The following is a 15889-nucleotide window of genomic DNA, read 5'->3' as shown; positions in this document are numbered from 1 at the left end:
AAAGAAAAGAAAAGAAAAGAAAAGAAAAGAAAAAAAAAAGAAAAACAAAGAAACAAAAAACCAAAAAAACAACAACGCCCTTAAAAATAAATAAATAAAAAATAAACCTACATTATGACATTTCTGAAATTAGTATCTATATCATCACTAATGGCTTCTTACAAGCAACCTATTTCTGTTTTAATTGGCAGACAATTTCATTCTTAGTGTATATAAAACATTAGTATGTCTTAGAACTGATGGTACTTTAGATCAACTAAGATCTTAAGTATGTACATCCATATACATAAGAAAACCCATACCAATGTTTATGAGACATGAAACTTGCTTGGCCACTGTTTGAGGTAAACTGATCTATCCACAAAAAATTCTATTGTGTACTTTTGTCTTTCTTAGTTAATCTAAATATTACAGTATTGACTTTAAAAAGCAGGGTATAATGGATACTGATTAGACTACATGCTTTAATTAGTAAGCATCCCACCATTTTCAAATAGATGATCTTACATTTTAATGTAACATTTAAATAATCAGCCATGAGATTACAGGCCTCAGACCCATACCGTATAGAAGAAATTCAGGATTCATTATATTAATGCAGAAATAAAACCAACATCAAACTTAAAAAAAACTACTATATTTGAATGTTTGGGAAACTTATACCTGCAATGAATGCAAATGGGCACATCTTCATGTTCTTGATACTTCCTCATTAAGCTTATCATGTCTAGAATAGAATCAAATGATGAAGGAACATCATGGTCTGGCCAGTTTACATAATGAAACTGATACAGCCTCCGAGACTCCTTTAAAAAAATGGAAATCCAACAGTTATGAAAATATATTTGCCAATTTTAAAGCTTTATATCACACTTAACTGACTTATCTAAGACATCTGGTTAGGTACTAAGCACCACATTAAAAACAATAACAGCCTGCATATATTGACTACCTATTTAAGGAGGTCATATGCAATAATTTATTCAATTCTCATAAGGAAGGTACTGTTAATTCTATTCTCATTTCAGGGTTAAGGAAATTGAGACAGAAAGATGAAACAACTTGCTGAAAGTATCACAGAAGCGACAAATGTGGGATCTTACCCAGGCGGCCTTAACTTCAGAATGTAAACATTAACTGTCAATACGCCATTTAACTAAATACACACTATTAAACTTGGTGAGTAATATACTATGAGTACTGTGTTAGAATATACTGTAATTAGAAGACTAAGTAAATATTAAACAGAGAAAGAAGCACATCTGTCCAACCTCAATCCATTTGTCTTACTATGGATCGGCAGTTCTTGAAATATAGTCTAGGAACCCTTTCTGGTGGGTGGCCATGAGTTCTAAACTATTTTGAGAAAAATGCTAACATGTTATTTGCTTTTTTTCTTCAATAGCTAATGGAATATATGCTTGTTTTCATGTTTTTAAAAAATTTCTCAGTTTTAATCCCAGTAAATATTAAAAGATATAACCTGTATAAACAAAAGCTCTTTCGGATAAGAATATAAGGGAATTCTGATGTAAAAATTGTTCTCAGAACAGTTATTCTAGGTGTTGAACAGAAAGAATTGGGCTTGAGATTTAAGCAAAGTTACTCAAATATTTTCCTGCCATTTGATTAGTAGTTTTAGGTAAGCTATTTATCTTTTCAAAGCCTTTGTCTTGTTAGGTAACAAGATTATATACGATGTAGATAATAATATCTACTGTTACAAAGTTAAGAGGATTGAGGTACCTGATACACTATAGAAATTCATTAAGATACTCATCCTTACTACTATAGATTTAAAAATAGCAGCAAAGTATAATAAGTGATGCATCTAGAGGGAGCCAAATAGTAAAGCCAGGTGGGAGGACACACATAAACAGGACAGGAGGCCTTAAGTGTGAATGCATGAGTTGGGAAGAGGGATGTACTTCACAGCCATACTAAACTACTTATTATGGTTTAAAAATTATGATAAAAACAGAGCAATGAGGATAAGTATTTTCTAATGTCCATCAGATTTTTTATTCTTTTCTGGAGAAACTATCATTTTATACAGTTCTGACATAATGAAATCAAGGGCTTCAAGTTAAAACATGTATCTAAATGTTGATGGTTAACTTTCTAAAAATCCATAAACTAGTCAAAGTGGGTAATCATTATATAAACACTGTAACCTGCTTTATTGTGTCAAAGAAAGCCTAATTATTTTAAATACAACAAATTTAATTTAGGAATGTTGTTCTAAGTTAAAATTTTAATTATTTTATTACATAATTTGATAAGCATAAGGCTCAACATACTACGTAAAATATACACTGTGATTTTCTTCTTCAGTATTTTACATTACTTAAAGAACTACCAAGCTTTCTTAACTATGTAAATAGTATGCTATTCATATATAATCTCCTATTTGGAAAGTATCCTTAAGAGATTATCTTTAATGGAAAGTACTTACATTCTGAAATTCAAGTAAGAGTGTCCTAATGAAATAATCTGTTCTTGCTTGTTCATCTTCCTAAAATTGAGAAAGATCTGAGAATCAGTAAAAATATATACATACCAAAACAAAAACAAAATAATTCTAAAAGCCATCAATTCACTTATCTAAGTTGTATTTATAATTTTACAAAACTGATGAAGACATTTGCTATGTAGTAATCATCCCCACAATCCCGTAACAGAAATACCACAGTCACTCACTCAGTACCTACCACTGTATCTCACATTTAATCACTTTATCTTTCCATAGGATTTGATTTTCTCTAACAATCAACTCTGAATTATTTGGATAGCAACTGGGAAAGGAAGGAGGAAGAAAATCCCAAAACACGACACCACAGCTGATAATTTAATCATTCTAAAAGCCAGTCATCTGAGGTATTATAATGAAGCCTCTACATCAGTTGCCACCAAGCATATTATTTTTTGCCTTATCAGTTAAACCACAGACAGTTTAGGATAGTGACTTTCAAGACAGAGCAAGAGTGTGCATTATCAATAAAACAGATACTTACAATTATTCATTTTAAGTTTTTAAAACTACAGTAATTTACTTTCATCTTTCCAAATAGGGGTCAGCACTGTGGTGCAGCTGGTTCAAGCCCCAGCCTGCAGTGCCGGCATCCCATATGGGCATCAGTTCAAGTCCTGGTTGCTCCACTTCCAATGCAGCTCCTGCTAATATGCCTGGAAAAGCATAGGAGGATGGCCCAAGTCCTTGGGCCCCTGCACCTTCATAGGAGAATGTGAGGAAGCTTCTAGCTTTGGATCAGCTTAGCTCTGGCTGTTGCAGCCACTTGAGGAGTGAGCCAGCAGATGGAAGACTTCTCTCTGTCTCTATCTCTCCCTGTAACTCTTTCAAATAGATAAAATACATCTCTAAAAAAAGAAAACAACAACAACAACAAAAACTTTCCAAAAAACATGTAAGTTTTTACTTTTATCAAAAAGGAATATGGATGTGAAGACTGAGCTAAGACAACTTTTTTTGTAAAGGACCAGACAGCAAATACTTTGGGCTTTTTGGGCCATAAAGTCTTTCATCTCAACTTTGTTGTTGTTATGATAGACGTATAAATTAACAGAGATGATTGTGCGCCAGTAAAACTTTACTTATGAAACAGGGCTAGATCTGACACACAGCAAGTGTGCCAATATCCAGGCGACGTGGTTACATGCAGCAACAGGACACTGAGCACTTGCTAGCCAGTCCTTCCCCTTTCACTACCACTTTACCTCTTCCTCCACCCCCTTACAAAAAGACCTCCAGAAAAAACTCATTTCTCAGTCTCAGAAACTCTGATTTCCAAGGAGTCAACTCATTCACTATGACTGTGTTTACTAATGTGCTTTCTATTTATAAATTAATTTTTATTTGCATTATAATCAAGGATAACAAGTCCTGAGTTATCTGAAACAATGATATAAAATACTTTTCATTTTGAAATTGTTAAAGAAAAACTGTGCTTCTTCAGCATGGACCAATCATGATATTGACAAGTCAAATAAGCTATTACTAATCAGAACAAACCTCTCAATCAATGACTTTTAAAAATTATCTTTTAGATCAAATGAAAAAATATCCCCTAAAATCAATTCATCTTTTTCATTATAAATGATTTGTCTTTTCTCTATTCATTATTCTAAGTTGTTAATTACTCCTGATTTTTTTTAAAGATTTATTTATTTTACTTGAAAGTCAGATTTACATAGAGAGATAAGGAAAGGCAGAGAGAGAGTGAGAGAGAAAAGTCTTCCATCTGCTGGTTCACTCCCAAATTGGCTGCAATGGCTGGAGCTACGCTGATCCTAAGCCAGGAGCCAGGAGCCAGGAGCTTCCTCCAGGTCTCCCACGCAGGTACAGGGGCCCAAGGACTTGGGCCATCTTCTATTGCTTTCCCAGGCCATAGCAGAGAGCTGGATCGGAAGTGGAGCAGCCAGGTCTCGAACCAGTGCCCATATTGGATGCCAGCACTGCAGGCAGCAGCTTTACCCACTACGTCACAGCGCCGATCCCCTGATTTTCTAGTGTTCAGAATTTCAAGCTGTTTTGTTGTTGAATGTTACACACTATGTTTTCACTTGAATTGGGACATTTAGTATAGTTCTCTTACTGCATTCAAACTTATGAATGTTCAATATAATCACATTGTACAGAACTAGGTTTCCTGGGTAGTCCAGGGATCCAACATTGTATAATACTTTCTGGATCAATGTGACTGATAAGGAGGGGAGGTACTCCCATACTAAACTAGACAGTGTGGTAATTATTGGTTATTATACTTTCCAAATATGAAACACGCAGCGTTTTAAAAAACTTTGGCACTTAACTGACAGTTAACGTTAGCCAGGACTTCAGAGCATTGATTGAATATAAATCCACAAAGTTCAACTGTGAGTTACAAGCTAACATTACAAAAATCACATTGCACTTATAAAAATAGCTTAATCAAACAAGTAGTAAACAGAAAAACCACTGTTTCTCAAGAGTACAGACAAGGGTTATAAACAATAATCAAATCTCAAAATGTCAATTGTGCTTTTTTATAAAAAAAAGTTTTCTTAAAAGTATATTTATTTGAGACACAGAGACACTGACTCCATCCCCAAATATCTGGGAGCAATGAACACAATCCATATCTCCCATATGGGTGACAGGGAGCCTAGCATGGGCTACTTCCTGAGGTGTGTAACAGCAGGAAGCTGCACTTGTGGCTAGAGCTAGGACCTAAATCCAGGCACTTCAACGTGGCATACAGGTGTCCCAAGAAGTGTCTTAACTGCTGTACCCAACACCTACCTAAAGCTTCTAAATTTAAAACGTCTAAAAGCAAACATTGTTAATATTTGTTTATAGTAAGTAAGTATATGTTTCCACGGAAGCACTGACTGCTTGGCTTAAATAAACCTAGGTTCACACCACATTACAATTTAATTATTTGTAAGTCTACCATTGCCAATTTTCCATTCAAATAATGTATATAAAAATAGGTACTTACACAAGAAATTTTAAATGGTGCAAATGTTATAGGGTCTTCTCCATACAATGGCCAATAGCGTTCACATTTTTTCTGTAATAAAAAAAAAGTTAGTAAGCAATGCATATGTGGTTTTTCTCACACATTTACAAATATTTTGTGTCCCAGGGATCAGCTCAGTACTCTTTCCCCAAAACAGAAAAACTGACATTAGCAGGCAAGGAGCTGGGAGAACTTAGACTTACCCAACTACTGTTAAAGGCAGGTTACTAAGTCCACTCCAAGAATAGTCCTAACAGTCTAATTAGCACTAAGTATATAAACCATTCATTGTTCCTTGCCTAGTCCACAGAGCAGACCAAAGATCTTCCTTTTGAAAACTACTTTAAAAAAAAATATACATCTAGCCGGCGCCGTGGCTCAATAGGCTAATCCTCCGCCTGCGGCGCCAGCACACCGGGTTCTAGTCCCGGTCGGGGCACCGGATTCTGTCCTGGTTGCCTCTCTTCCAGGCCAGCTCTCTGCTGTGGCCTGGCAGTGCAGTGGAGGATGGCCCAAGTCCTTGGGCCCTGCACCTGCATGGGAGACCAGGAGAAGCACCTGGCTCCTGGCTTCGGATCAGCGCGGTGCACCGGCCACAGCGGCCATTGGAGGGTGAACCAATGGCAAAAGGAAGACCTTTCTCTCTGTCTCTCTCTCTCTCACTGTCCACTCTGCCTGTCAAAAAAGAAAAAAAAATATATGTATATATATACACATATCTAGCACAAGGAAATCCACTTAGCATAAAGAGTTGCCAAGCAAGTTTCAATGATTGTAATATGGCAATCTGTGTAATATCTGGCTACATTCTCACCAAGTACAAAACATGCAGTATCCTAGAAAGAGCATTTTACTTGGTATCAGAGGAATTTTTCAGGAAATAACTTTACTATTTTAATTACCTTTTATTTCTTTACCTGTAAAAATGAAAACAATAATCCTATTCTTACAGTGTTGTTGCATATTCTAAATAAGAGTGTGTTTCAAATGTTCTATTTGTAGTAAAAACCTTATATGACACAATGTATTATTTTAACTACACACTTTTATTTGAGATTACAGAAAGAATAATCGGTTTCCCTCTTAGCTTTACATTTTAAACAGGTAAAGAAATAGAACGCTCAATTTATTTTTGTTTCTACCATTAACAACCATCATTTTAGAAAACTGGGGAACTAAATGAAAAACCCAACTTGATACAGTGACTCAAATGTTAAGAAATGATTGTTTTAACAAGAACCAATAATAGAAGCTGTTAAGTGTGAATTTGTCAGTTCATGGATTGTTTAAAAAAGATTTATTTATTTATTTATTTGAAAGTCAAAGTTACACAGAGAAAGAAGTCTTCCATTCCGCTGGTTCACTCTCTGATTGGCCACAACAGCTGGAGCTGGAGCTGAAGCCAGGAGCCAGGAGTCAAGAGCTTCTTCTGGGTCCCCCATGCGGGTACAGGGGCCCAAGGACTTGGGCCATCGTCTACTGCCTTCCCAGGCCATAGCAGAGAGCTGGATCGGAAGTGGAGCAGCCAGGACTAGAACCGGCACTCATATAGGATGCCGGCACTGCAGGCAGCAGCTTTACCTGCTATGCCACAGCGCCAGCCCCCAGTTCATGGGTTTCTACCTGCATTTTCATAGTTCCAATTACAGTAGAGTTATTACCTATAGGTTGGAACAAACTCAATATATCTAATGCTCACAAGGCAACAAGTAGAATCGTCTTGTTTGCTTGAATAAATACAAAACGTGTTTTAGAGCTTGAAAACCATAGGTCTTGCTCAACCTCATTTTTTGGAAGAAGTTTATAGAAATAATAAAATCATATTATTTTTGAGGGCTTATTTTTATTTTTTTGCTTTCTACCCAATAAAGTTTTAATATTTTGAGACAGATATCAAATTATAGAAGACTAATTTACTGAAGAATTGAAGGCAGGGGCCAGCGTAGTGGGCTAAGCCTCCATCTGAGGCACCAGTACCCGACATGGGCATTGGTTCATGTCCCAGCCGCTCTTCTGATCCTGTTTATAGCCTGGGAGACCAGTGGAAGATGGCTCAAGTGCTTGGGCCCTGGCATCCACGTGGGAGACCTGGAAGCTCTCGGCTCCTGGTTTTGGATTGGCCCAACTCTGACCATTTTGGCCACTTGGAGATTTTTCTGTCTGCCTCTCAAGTGAATAAATAAAATCTTAAAAAAAAAAAAAAAAAAAAAGGAATTGAAAGACATGAATAGCAGGGTCCTCATTCATGAGTAGCTTAATAAGGATTATATTAATATTTCTGTACCAGTTCTAGGCATAAAATAAGGAACAACTGATGCCAAAAACTATGTTAAGTACTGTTAAAGGGGACATTATTGTTTATGAAAAATGAAACTAAAAGATAAGTTTATGGGGCCACCATTGTGGCGTAGCAGGTTAAGCCGCAGTCTCTTTCCTCCCACCCTACTCCTCTGTAACTCTGCCTTTCAAATAAATAAATACTTAAAAAATGAAGTTTTACTATTAAAATGCTATGAATCACAAAACCTTGAGCTTTAAAAAATTTTACATGCAAAATTTAATTTTTAATCAAGTAATACTACTGAAACAATGTGAATTTATTAATAGAACAATAAAAGAAATAAATCCTAAACCTTAACAGTAATTTATAAACATTAGGAGAGTAAAGTTTAAATTTTATAATAGAATCAATTAGGAATAATAGTGCTAAAGCTCATATTGACAATGCTTCAACAGATAATATGATTACTTAATAATTTTCCAGTCTTTATATATATATTTTTTAATTTTTTGACAGGCAGAGTGGACAGTGAGAGAGAGACAGACAGAGAGAAAGGTCTTCCTTTGCCGTTGGTTCACCCTCCAAGGGCCGCCGCGCTGCGGCCAGCGCACCGCGCTGATCCAAAGGCAGGAGCCAGGTGCTTCTCCTGGTCTCCCATGCGGGTGCAGGGCCCAAGTACTCGGGCCATCCTCCACTGCACCCCCTGGCCACAGCAGAGAGCTGGCCTGGAAGAGGGGCAACTGGGACAGAATCCGACACCCCGACCGGAACTAGAACCTGGTATGCCGGCGCTGCAAGGCAGAGAATTAGCCTAGTGAGCCGCGGTGCCGGCCAAATAACAGTTCTTTAAACGTATTATGACTTCCTACAATGAGGAATTAAGAATTGCTGCTTTCGGACATCACAATGGTTTTGAATTTAATTTAATTTGTATATAACATAGAAATACCAACATTACAAAAACATACTAAGAATTTCTGGGGGCCGGCGTTGTGGCCTAGCGGGTAAAGACACCATCGCCTGCAGTGCCAGCATCCCATATGGCCGCCAATTTGAGTCCCAGCTGCTCCACTTCTGATCCAGCTCTCTGCTATGGCCTGGGAAAGCAAAAGAAGACGGCCCAAATCTTTGGGCTCCTGCATCCAGATGGGAGACCTGGAAGAAGCTCCTGGCTCCTAGCTTCAGATTGGCCCAGTTCCAGCCATTGCAGTCATTTGGGAAGTGAATCAGCAGATGGAAGACCTTTTTCTCTGTCTCTCCCTCTCTCTGTCTGTAACTCTTACCTCTCAAATAAATACATTTTTTAAAAATCTTAGGGAAAAAAAAAGTAACTACTTTACTTGAGACCAGACTATAATGACAGCAATCATAATAAAGACTGGGATTAATTAACCCAGAAATGAAATAATAAAATATGAAATAATTAAGTTATTTTAAGCATTTAACAAGATACATACCCTTCCCATCTCAAATTCTCGACAAGCCATTACAATGATCTAAAAAATAAGTAAGGTGATGAGTAGAATGAAGAAGGTATCAGTTAAACACAAATTTACATTTTAAAATGAAAGACAAATTTCAAGAACTACTTTTTACTTTGAGCGAAAAGTACAGTTGACTTGTATAAAAAAGTAGTTTCAATATTAACATTTAATATTAGCCAGGAGTTAAGAAACAATTAAAATTATACCTTCCAAACAAGGGCTACTTATACATCACCAAATAAAATAGGCTCAGATTGGGGCAGGCATTGTGGCACAGCAGGTAAAGCTGCTGCCTGTGATGCCAGGATCTAATTGGGCACCAGATCAAGTGCTTGGGCCCCTACCAACCATGTGGGAGGTGGAGAACAAGCTCCTGACTCCTGACTCCAGCCTGGCTCTGAGAATAGTTCACGAAGGAGTGAACCAGGGAATAGAAGATCCCTCTTTCTGTCTCCCCCTATAACTCTTTCAGTAAATAAATGATCTTTAAAATGTTTTCTTCCTCAACATCTTATAATGTAAACTTTCAAACTTGTAACAAAACTTTACAGTAAACACTAGAGTTTATCACCTACATTCTACTATTAACATTTCACTATAATTGTTTTATCACGTATCTATCCCTCTCTCAATCCATCTTATTAAAAAATGCATTTCAAAGTCAACTGCAGACATCAGAATATTTTCCCCTAAATACTTCAGCCCATATATAATTACCTGAAACTCTGTAATTTTTATATTGTACATATACTTTTTCCTTGAGGTAAATTTTACATCGGATAAAATGCACAGACCCTAAGTGAACATTCTCCATGTTTTATCAAATATATACATTCATGCAACCCAAACCCTACCAGAAAAAGAACGTTCCTATCACCCAAAAAGTTTTTTTATGCCCTTTCCTCAATTTCCAAGTTAAGTCTAGTTTTAAAATAAAATAACAGCAAATCCTAAGGACTTGAAATTCTTTCTTGTTTTACTAATCTTTCAAAGACTAACAAGGGATGCCAAAGCTTTAGAATTATTATAATTCTATAGGGAAGGCCCTTTATAAAGAATGTCAACTATATTACTGATTTGCCACATCTACACAATCGAAATCATCACCAGAGCAAACAGCATTATAAACAGTAGTGCAAGGTGGCTCTCTGCAGAATCCTCGTTTATTTCCCAGCTTCCAAACCTAAGAGCACACCAATTCCCTTCACCCAACAGAACACAGGGGAACTAAAATGCCAATGGCCTGACACACTTCTAACTGAATGGGCTTCAGCAGGCAAGGGTGACCGGGGCTGTCTGCAAATCCTCTTACACTTTATTTAACAATTTACAGTTATGTGCTTAGATATATTTTTGCTGGGAAGAAGGACTAAAATGGGCCTCTAATTAAGAACATGACTGTACTATCAAGGATTATACTGACCTATGAAAATATGAATCATTTTATGCCTTCTGTAAGTTATTTTGTATTTGACTTGATAGTTAATAACTTAAATTATCACACCCTTTTATAATTTAACACATCTTATAGCTAAAAAGTTCTCATTTCCTATTCATGTAAAATGTCTTGTCACTACACATAATACTTAAGACATATTATAAAAAATAAATTACTTACTACAACATTGTACTCCCATATCATCCTCCAAAAATCTATTACTGTATTTGCTAAAGGTCCTTGAGTTGCCACATATGCTTTCGGCCCATAGACACCCTAAAATGATTAAAAGCAAATTTCACATTTATTATGATTATAAAAATATTTCATTACTTAAAGACATCAAATTTTATTGGTACTATTATTGTTTCATCTAATGCATTTCTGGGGCTAGCACCATAGTATAGCAGGTAATGACGCCGCCTGGTTGACATCGCAGCTGCTCCACTTTTGATCCAACTCCCTGGAATGGCCTGGGAAAAGCAGAAGATGGTCCTAGTGTTTGCCACCCATGTGGGAGACTCAGATGAAGCTAGTAGGCTCCTGGCTTTGGCCTGGCTCAACCCTTGGTCATTATGGCTATTTGGGGAATGAATCAGCAGTCAGTTTCTCTCTCTTCCCCTCTTTCAAATATACCTTTTTTTTTTTTTTAAAAAAGCATTTCTAATACTTTTTAATAGTCAAAAGCATGACAAAATATATTCAATTCATTTTAACTTCTGTGTGTTTATTAGACACGGTATGCGGAATTGGTAAAAAAGACAGCTTTATAGTAATCAATGATTATTATTTGCCTAGGAATTTAATACAAAATCCCCAATACCTAGTCAACAAGCTAACTGTAGCAGAAATGTAAGCACACATTTTGACTTTTTTTCATTTATTTATTTATTTATTTTTTGACAGGCAGAGTGGACAGTGAGAGAGAGAGACAGAGAGAAAGGTCTTCCTTTGCCGTTGGTTCACCCTCCAATGGCCGCTGCGGCCGGCGCGCTGTGGCCGGCGCACCGCGCTGATCCAATGGCAGGAGCCAGGAGCCAGGTGCTTTTCCTGGTCTCCCATGGGGTGCAGGGCCCAAGCACCTGGGCCATCCTCCACTGCACTCTCTGGCCACAGCAGAGAGCTGGCCTGGAAGAGGGGCAACCGGGACAGAATCCGGCGCCCCGACCGGGACTAGAACTAGAACCCGGTGTGCCGGTGCCGCTAGGCGGAGGATTAGCCTAGTGAGCCGCGGCGCCGGCCTTGACTTTATTTTTAAAGATTTATTTTTATCTATTTGAAAGGCAGAGTTACAGAGAGAAAGGGAGTGACAGAGAGAGGTCTTTCATCTGGTGGTTTACCCTGACACATGGCCGCAATGGCCAGGGCTGGGTAAGGTTTAAGCCAGGAGTTAGGAGCTTCTTCCAGGTCTCCCACACAGGTGTAGGGGTCCAAGCACCTGGACCATCTTCTACTGCTTTCTCAGGCCATCAGCAGGGAGCTGGATCAGAAGTGGAACAGCCAGGACTTGCACTGGTACCCATATGGGATGCTGGCAACCCGGGCAGATGCTTAACCTACTATGCAACAGTGCCAGTCCTGTCAGTTTTCTTAATAAGAACATTCCAGTTCAATACCAGACATATGGGGAGTAAGATGTCTGGAAATAAATGCTAAGTTCTCTGTTCAGCAGTGAGATCCAGTTCCTGTTGATTAGCAGTTGTCAGGGAACACACCCCTCTCATGCTTTGAGCCCCACCCCCCTTTTTTAAAAAAAGATTTAATTTATTTGAAAGGCAGAGTGACAGGGTAATTCAGAAGAAGTGAGCAGGTGGGACTCGAACGGGCGCCCCTGTGGGATGCTGGCACTGTGGGTGGAGGCTTAACCTCTGACTCCACACTTTGACTTTAAAACAATAGTAAAACTTAACAGTTCGTTTATAGCTACTTTTTTCCATAACTTCCTTCAATTATTTATTCAATTTACAAAGGCTTATTGAGTACCAGCTGTGTAACTTTCAATAAGCTTGAGCATATACCAAACAGAATACCTGACCAAAACACTAAACTTGCATATAATTCAATCATAAAATGAAGCTGTGTCATTAACTAGAATTTAAAACCAGAGCTTATTTGGGAGGGGCAGGTGTTTGGCTAAGTGGTTAAGACGCCCGCATCCCATATTAGAATAATAGGTTAGATTTCTTGCTACAGCTCCCAAACCTAGCTTCTTGCTACAATCCTAGGGGGCAGCACTGATGGCTTGAATACTTGGGTTCTGCCACCCTGACCTGGGAAATCCCAGCCCTGGCTGTTGCAGGCATCTGAGGAGTGAACCAGCAGACAGGAGCTCTCTCTTCTCTCCCTTTTAAATTAATTAAAAACAAAAACTAGACATAAGAGAATATGAACACTGAAAACATCTGAAACAGTAAATTACATTTTCTTAATATAAAATTCATACTTTACCTAACTTTTTAAAAAACTGTATTTTGTTGGAAAAGTTTTATCTGAAATCGTGACTATTCAGTGTTGACAAAGATAATAATATCAACTTTTACACTTACAATTTTTGACAAAATATTTTACTGAAATATTTATAAATACAATCTATAAAAGTGAATATTAAACTATCATTACTAGAAAGATTGAAAAACAGGGGGCTGGTGCTGTGGCATAGCGGGTAAAGCCGCTGCCTGCAGTGCTAGCATCCCACATGGGTAATGGCTCAAGTCCTGGATGCTCTACTTCTGATCCAGCCTGTACTATGGCCTGGGAAAGCAGTACAAGATGGCCCAAGTCTTTGGGCCCCTGCACCAGCATGGGAGACCTAGAAGAAGCTCCTGGCTCCTGGCTTCAAATCACCACAGCTCCAGCCATTGTTACCAATTGGGGAATGAATCACTGGATGGAAGACCTCTCTCTCCCTCTCTGTGTAACTTTGATTTTCAAATAAAATAAATAAATTAAAGAAAAAAGACTGAAAAACAGAATAGCTAATGCAACAAATTAAAGCTATGCAGTTAAACTCAATTAAGTGGTAGTTTGCATTTATCTTTTTATTGACAATGATACAAAAACCTGTCTGCCTTTAATTAACGGGTAGCCAACCCTGGGCTTGTATTAGCACTTGAAACAGTGACAGGTACCATACATTCTCAATCTAAGTTTGTGTACCATAATTTCAAATCAGCGTAATTAGTAATTCCAGTTGTGATAATTTACCTTAAGAAATTATTCAAAACAACAAAATCACTGCAATATTGTTATCAAGAAAAACTGGAAAACATCTATATGGTTCGACAACAGGAAATGAACTGGTACATTTTTGTATATTAACAAAAAGGGATAGCTGAGATGATGATTTAATAACAGGTAAAGTGTTTTTAAGCCTTCAATATAAAAGAAACAAAACAGAAAACTTTATCTTTGCTGTCTTAAAAGTAAGCAAAAATTATTTGCCCACACAAATAAGGAGGTTAGAAGGAACTTACATGAAAATTTGCCAGGGAAGTGATTTTTATTTATTTCGCTGGTGGAACCATATTTGAGTGATTTTAAAGGTTTTAATAAAACTGATATACAGAACACACTTACTATGGCAGAGAAACACTATTTAAAGTTTATACATACCTTAATAAAATTTGCATTGATGTAGTCTGAATCTTGAGAAGGAGTTTTTAAAGTTAACTTAACTCGGCTATGATCAACTAAAAGAAGAAAAGATTTTATAAATTATGATTAGTTGACATTTTCCCTAATGTGCATGAAAATAAATAGATCACTGAAAATATTTTCTTTGACTAATGAAAATGGGGGAGGAGGCAGGTACTTGGCATGGGGTTAAGATGATGCTTGGTACATGTTTATTCCTTATTGCACTGCCTGGGTTCAAGTCTCCTTTCCACTTTTGATTCTAGTTCCCTGCTAATGGGCATCACGGAAAACAGCAGCTGATGAATCAATTGCATTCAGAATCATCTCTGGGACTCCTTTAAAATATAAATTCCTGAGCATCATTCCAGATTTACTACAGCAAAGTCTAGGGTTTAAGCCTCTTCAGCTTTTAACAAGCATATCAAGTGATGGATACATACTGACCATTAATAAATTTCATAAGAAACTATAAAAATTAAGTAACATATGACAACTTAATGAAGATGGCATATAAAAAGTGCTCTATGATATTTATTATTAGGTAAGGCCAAATTAGGGTAAAAATATTTACAATAATAGTCTATAAAATATAAATTTTATTATAACTTTATGAGGTATATTTTCCATTTTTTAAAAGGAGAAATATATGCATGATTAAAAAAATTAGACCTTAAAGTACAAAATTAAAAATAAGTCTTAGGGCCGGTTCTGTGGCATAGTGGATAAAACTGCCACCTGCAGTGCCAGCATCCCGTATGGACACCAGTTCAAGTCCCTGCTGCTCCACTTCCAATCCAGCTCCCTGCTATTGTGGCTGGGATAGCAGCAGAAGATGGCCCAAGTCCATGAGTCCCTGAACTCGCCTGAGAGATCTGGAAGAAGCTCCTGGCTCCTGACTTAGAAACAGCCCAGCTCTGGCCACTGAGGCCATTTGGGGAGTGAACCAGCAAATGGAAGACCTCTCTCTCTGCCTCTGCATCTCTAGCTCTGCCTTTCAAATAAATAAATCTTAAAAAAAAAAAGCTTTCCTTGCCCTTCAATTCTTGGGCTTTATTTCCTAGCACATTATTATTAAAGTTCTTCTTTTCCTTTCAAATGTAATTTGTATACTTTGAAAAACCACACAAATGCAATCATACTATAATATTCTGTACCTTGGTACTTTTCAATGAATAATATACAATGAAACACTTCCCAGAGCATTTATAGATCTACCTTATTCATTTTAATGTAACAGGGTATCATTTATATTTATTTATTTCATATTCATATTTATTTATTTATTTATTGACAGGCAGAGTGGACAGTGAGAGAGAGAGACAGAGAGAAAGGTCTTCCTTTTGCCGTTGGTTCACCCTCCAATGGCCGCCATGGCCGGCGCGCTGCGGCCAGCGCACCGCGCTGATCCAAAGGCAGGAGCCAGGTGCTTCTCCTGGTCTCCCATGGGGTGCAGGGCCCAAGTACTTGAGCAATCCTCCATTGCACTCCCGGGCCACAGTAGAGAGCTGGCCTGGAAGAGAGGCAACCGGGA

General features: G+C 37.6%; 1 protein-coding gene across 2 annotated transcripts in view; it reads right to left on the bottom strand.

The window, feature by feature from the left end:
- PTPN12 (protein tyrosine phosphatase non-receptor type 12) overlaps positions 1 to 15889 on the bottom strand; it is a 98113-nt gene that overhangs the window by 39206 nt on the left and 43018 nt on the right. For both annotated transcript variants that reach the window (XM_070071196.1, XM_008258311.4), the window contains exons 3-8: positions 14335 to 14411; positions 10903 to 10998; positions 9258 to 9296; positions 5499 to 5570; positions 2456 to 2515; positions 664 to 806 (exon numbers count right to left, since the gene is read on the bottom strand). In XM_070071196.1, the coding sequence (XP_069927297.1) occupies positions 664 to 806; positions 2456 to 2515; positions 5499 to 5570; positions 9258 to 9296; positions 10903 to 10998; positions 14335 to 14411 (487 nt within the window). The remainder of the gene's footprint in view (positions 1 to 663; positions 807 to 2455; positions 2516 to 5498; positions 5571 to 9257; positions 9297 to 10902; positions 10999 to 14334; positions 14412 to 15889) is intronic.

This window comes from Oryctolagus cuniculus, chromosome 3 (genome assembly GCF_964237555.1).
Source record: "Oryctolagus cuniculus chromosome 3, mOryCun1.1, whole genome shotgun sequence".
Taxonomy (NCBI): domain Eukaryota; kingdom Metazoa; phylum Chordata; class Mammalia; order Lagomorpha; family Leporidae; genus Oryctolagus; species Oryctolagus cuniculus.
The sequence above is the reverse complement of the archived record's forward strand: the minus strand, read 5'-3'. Positions and strand labels throughout refer to the sequence as shown.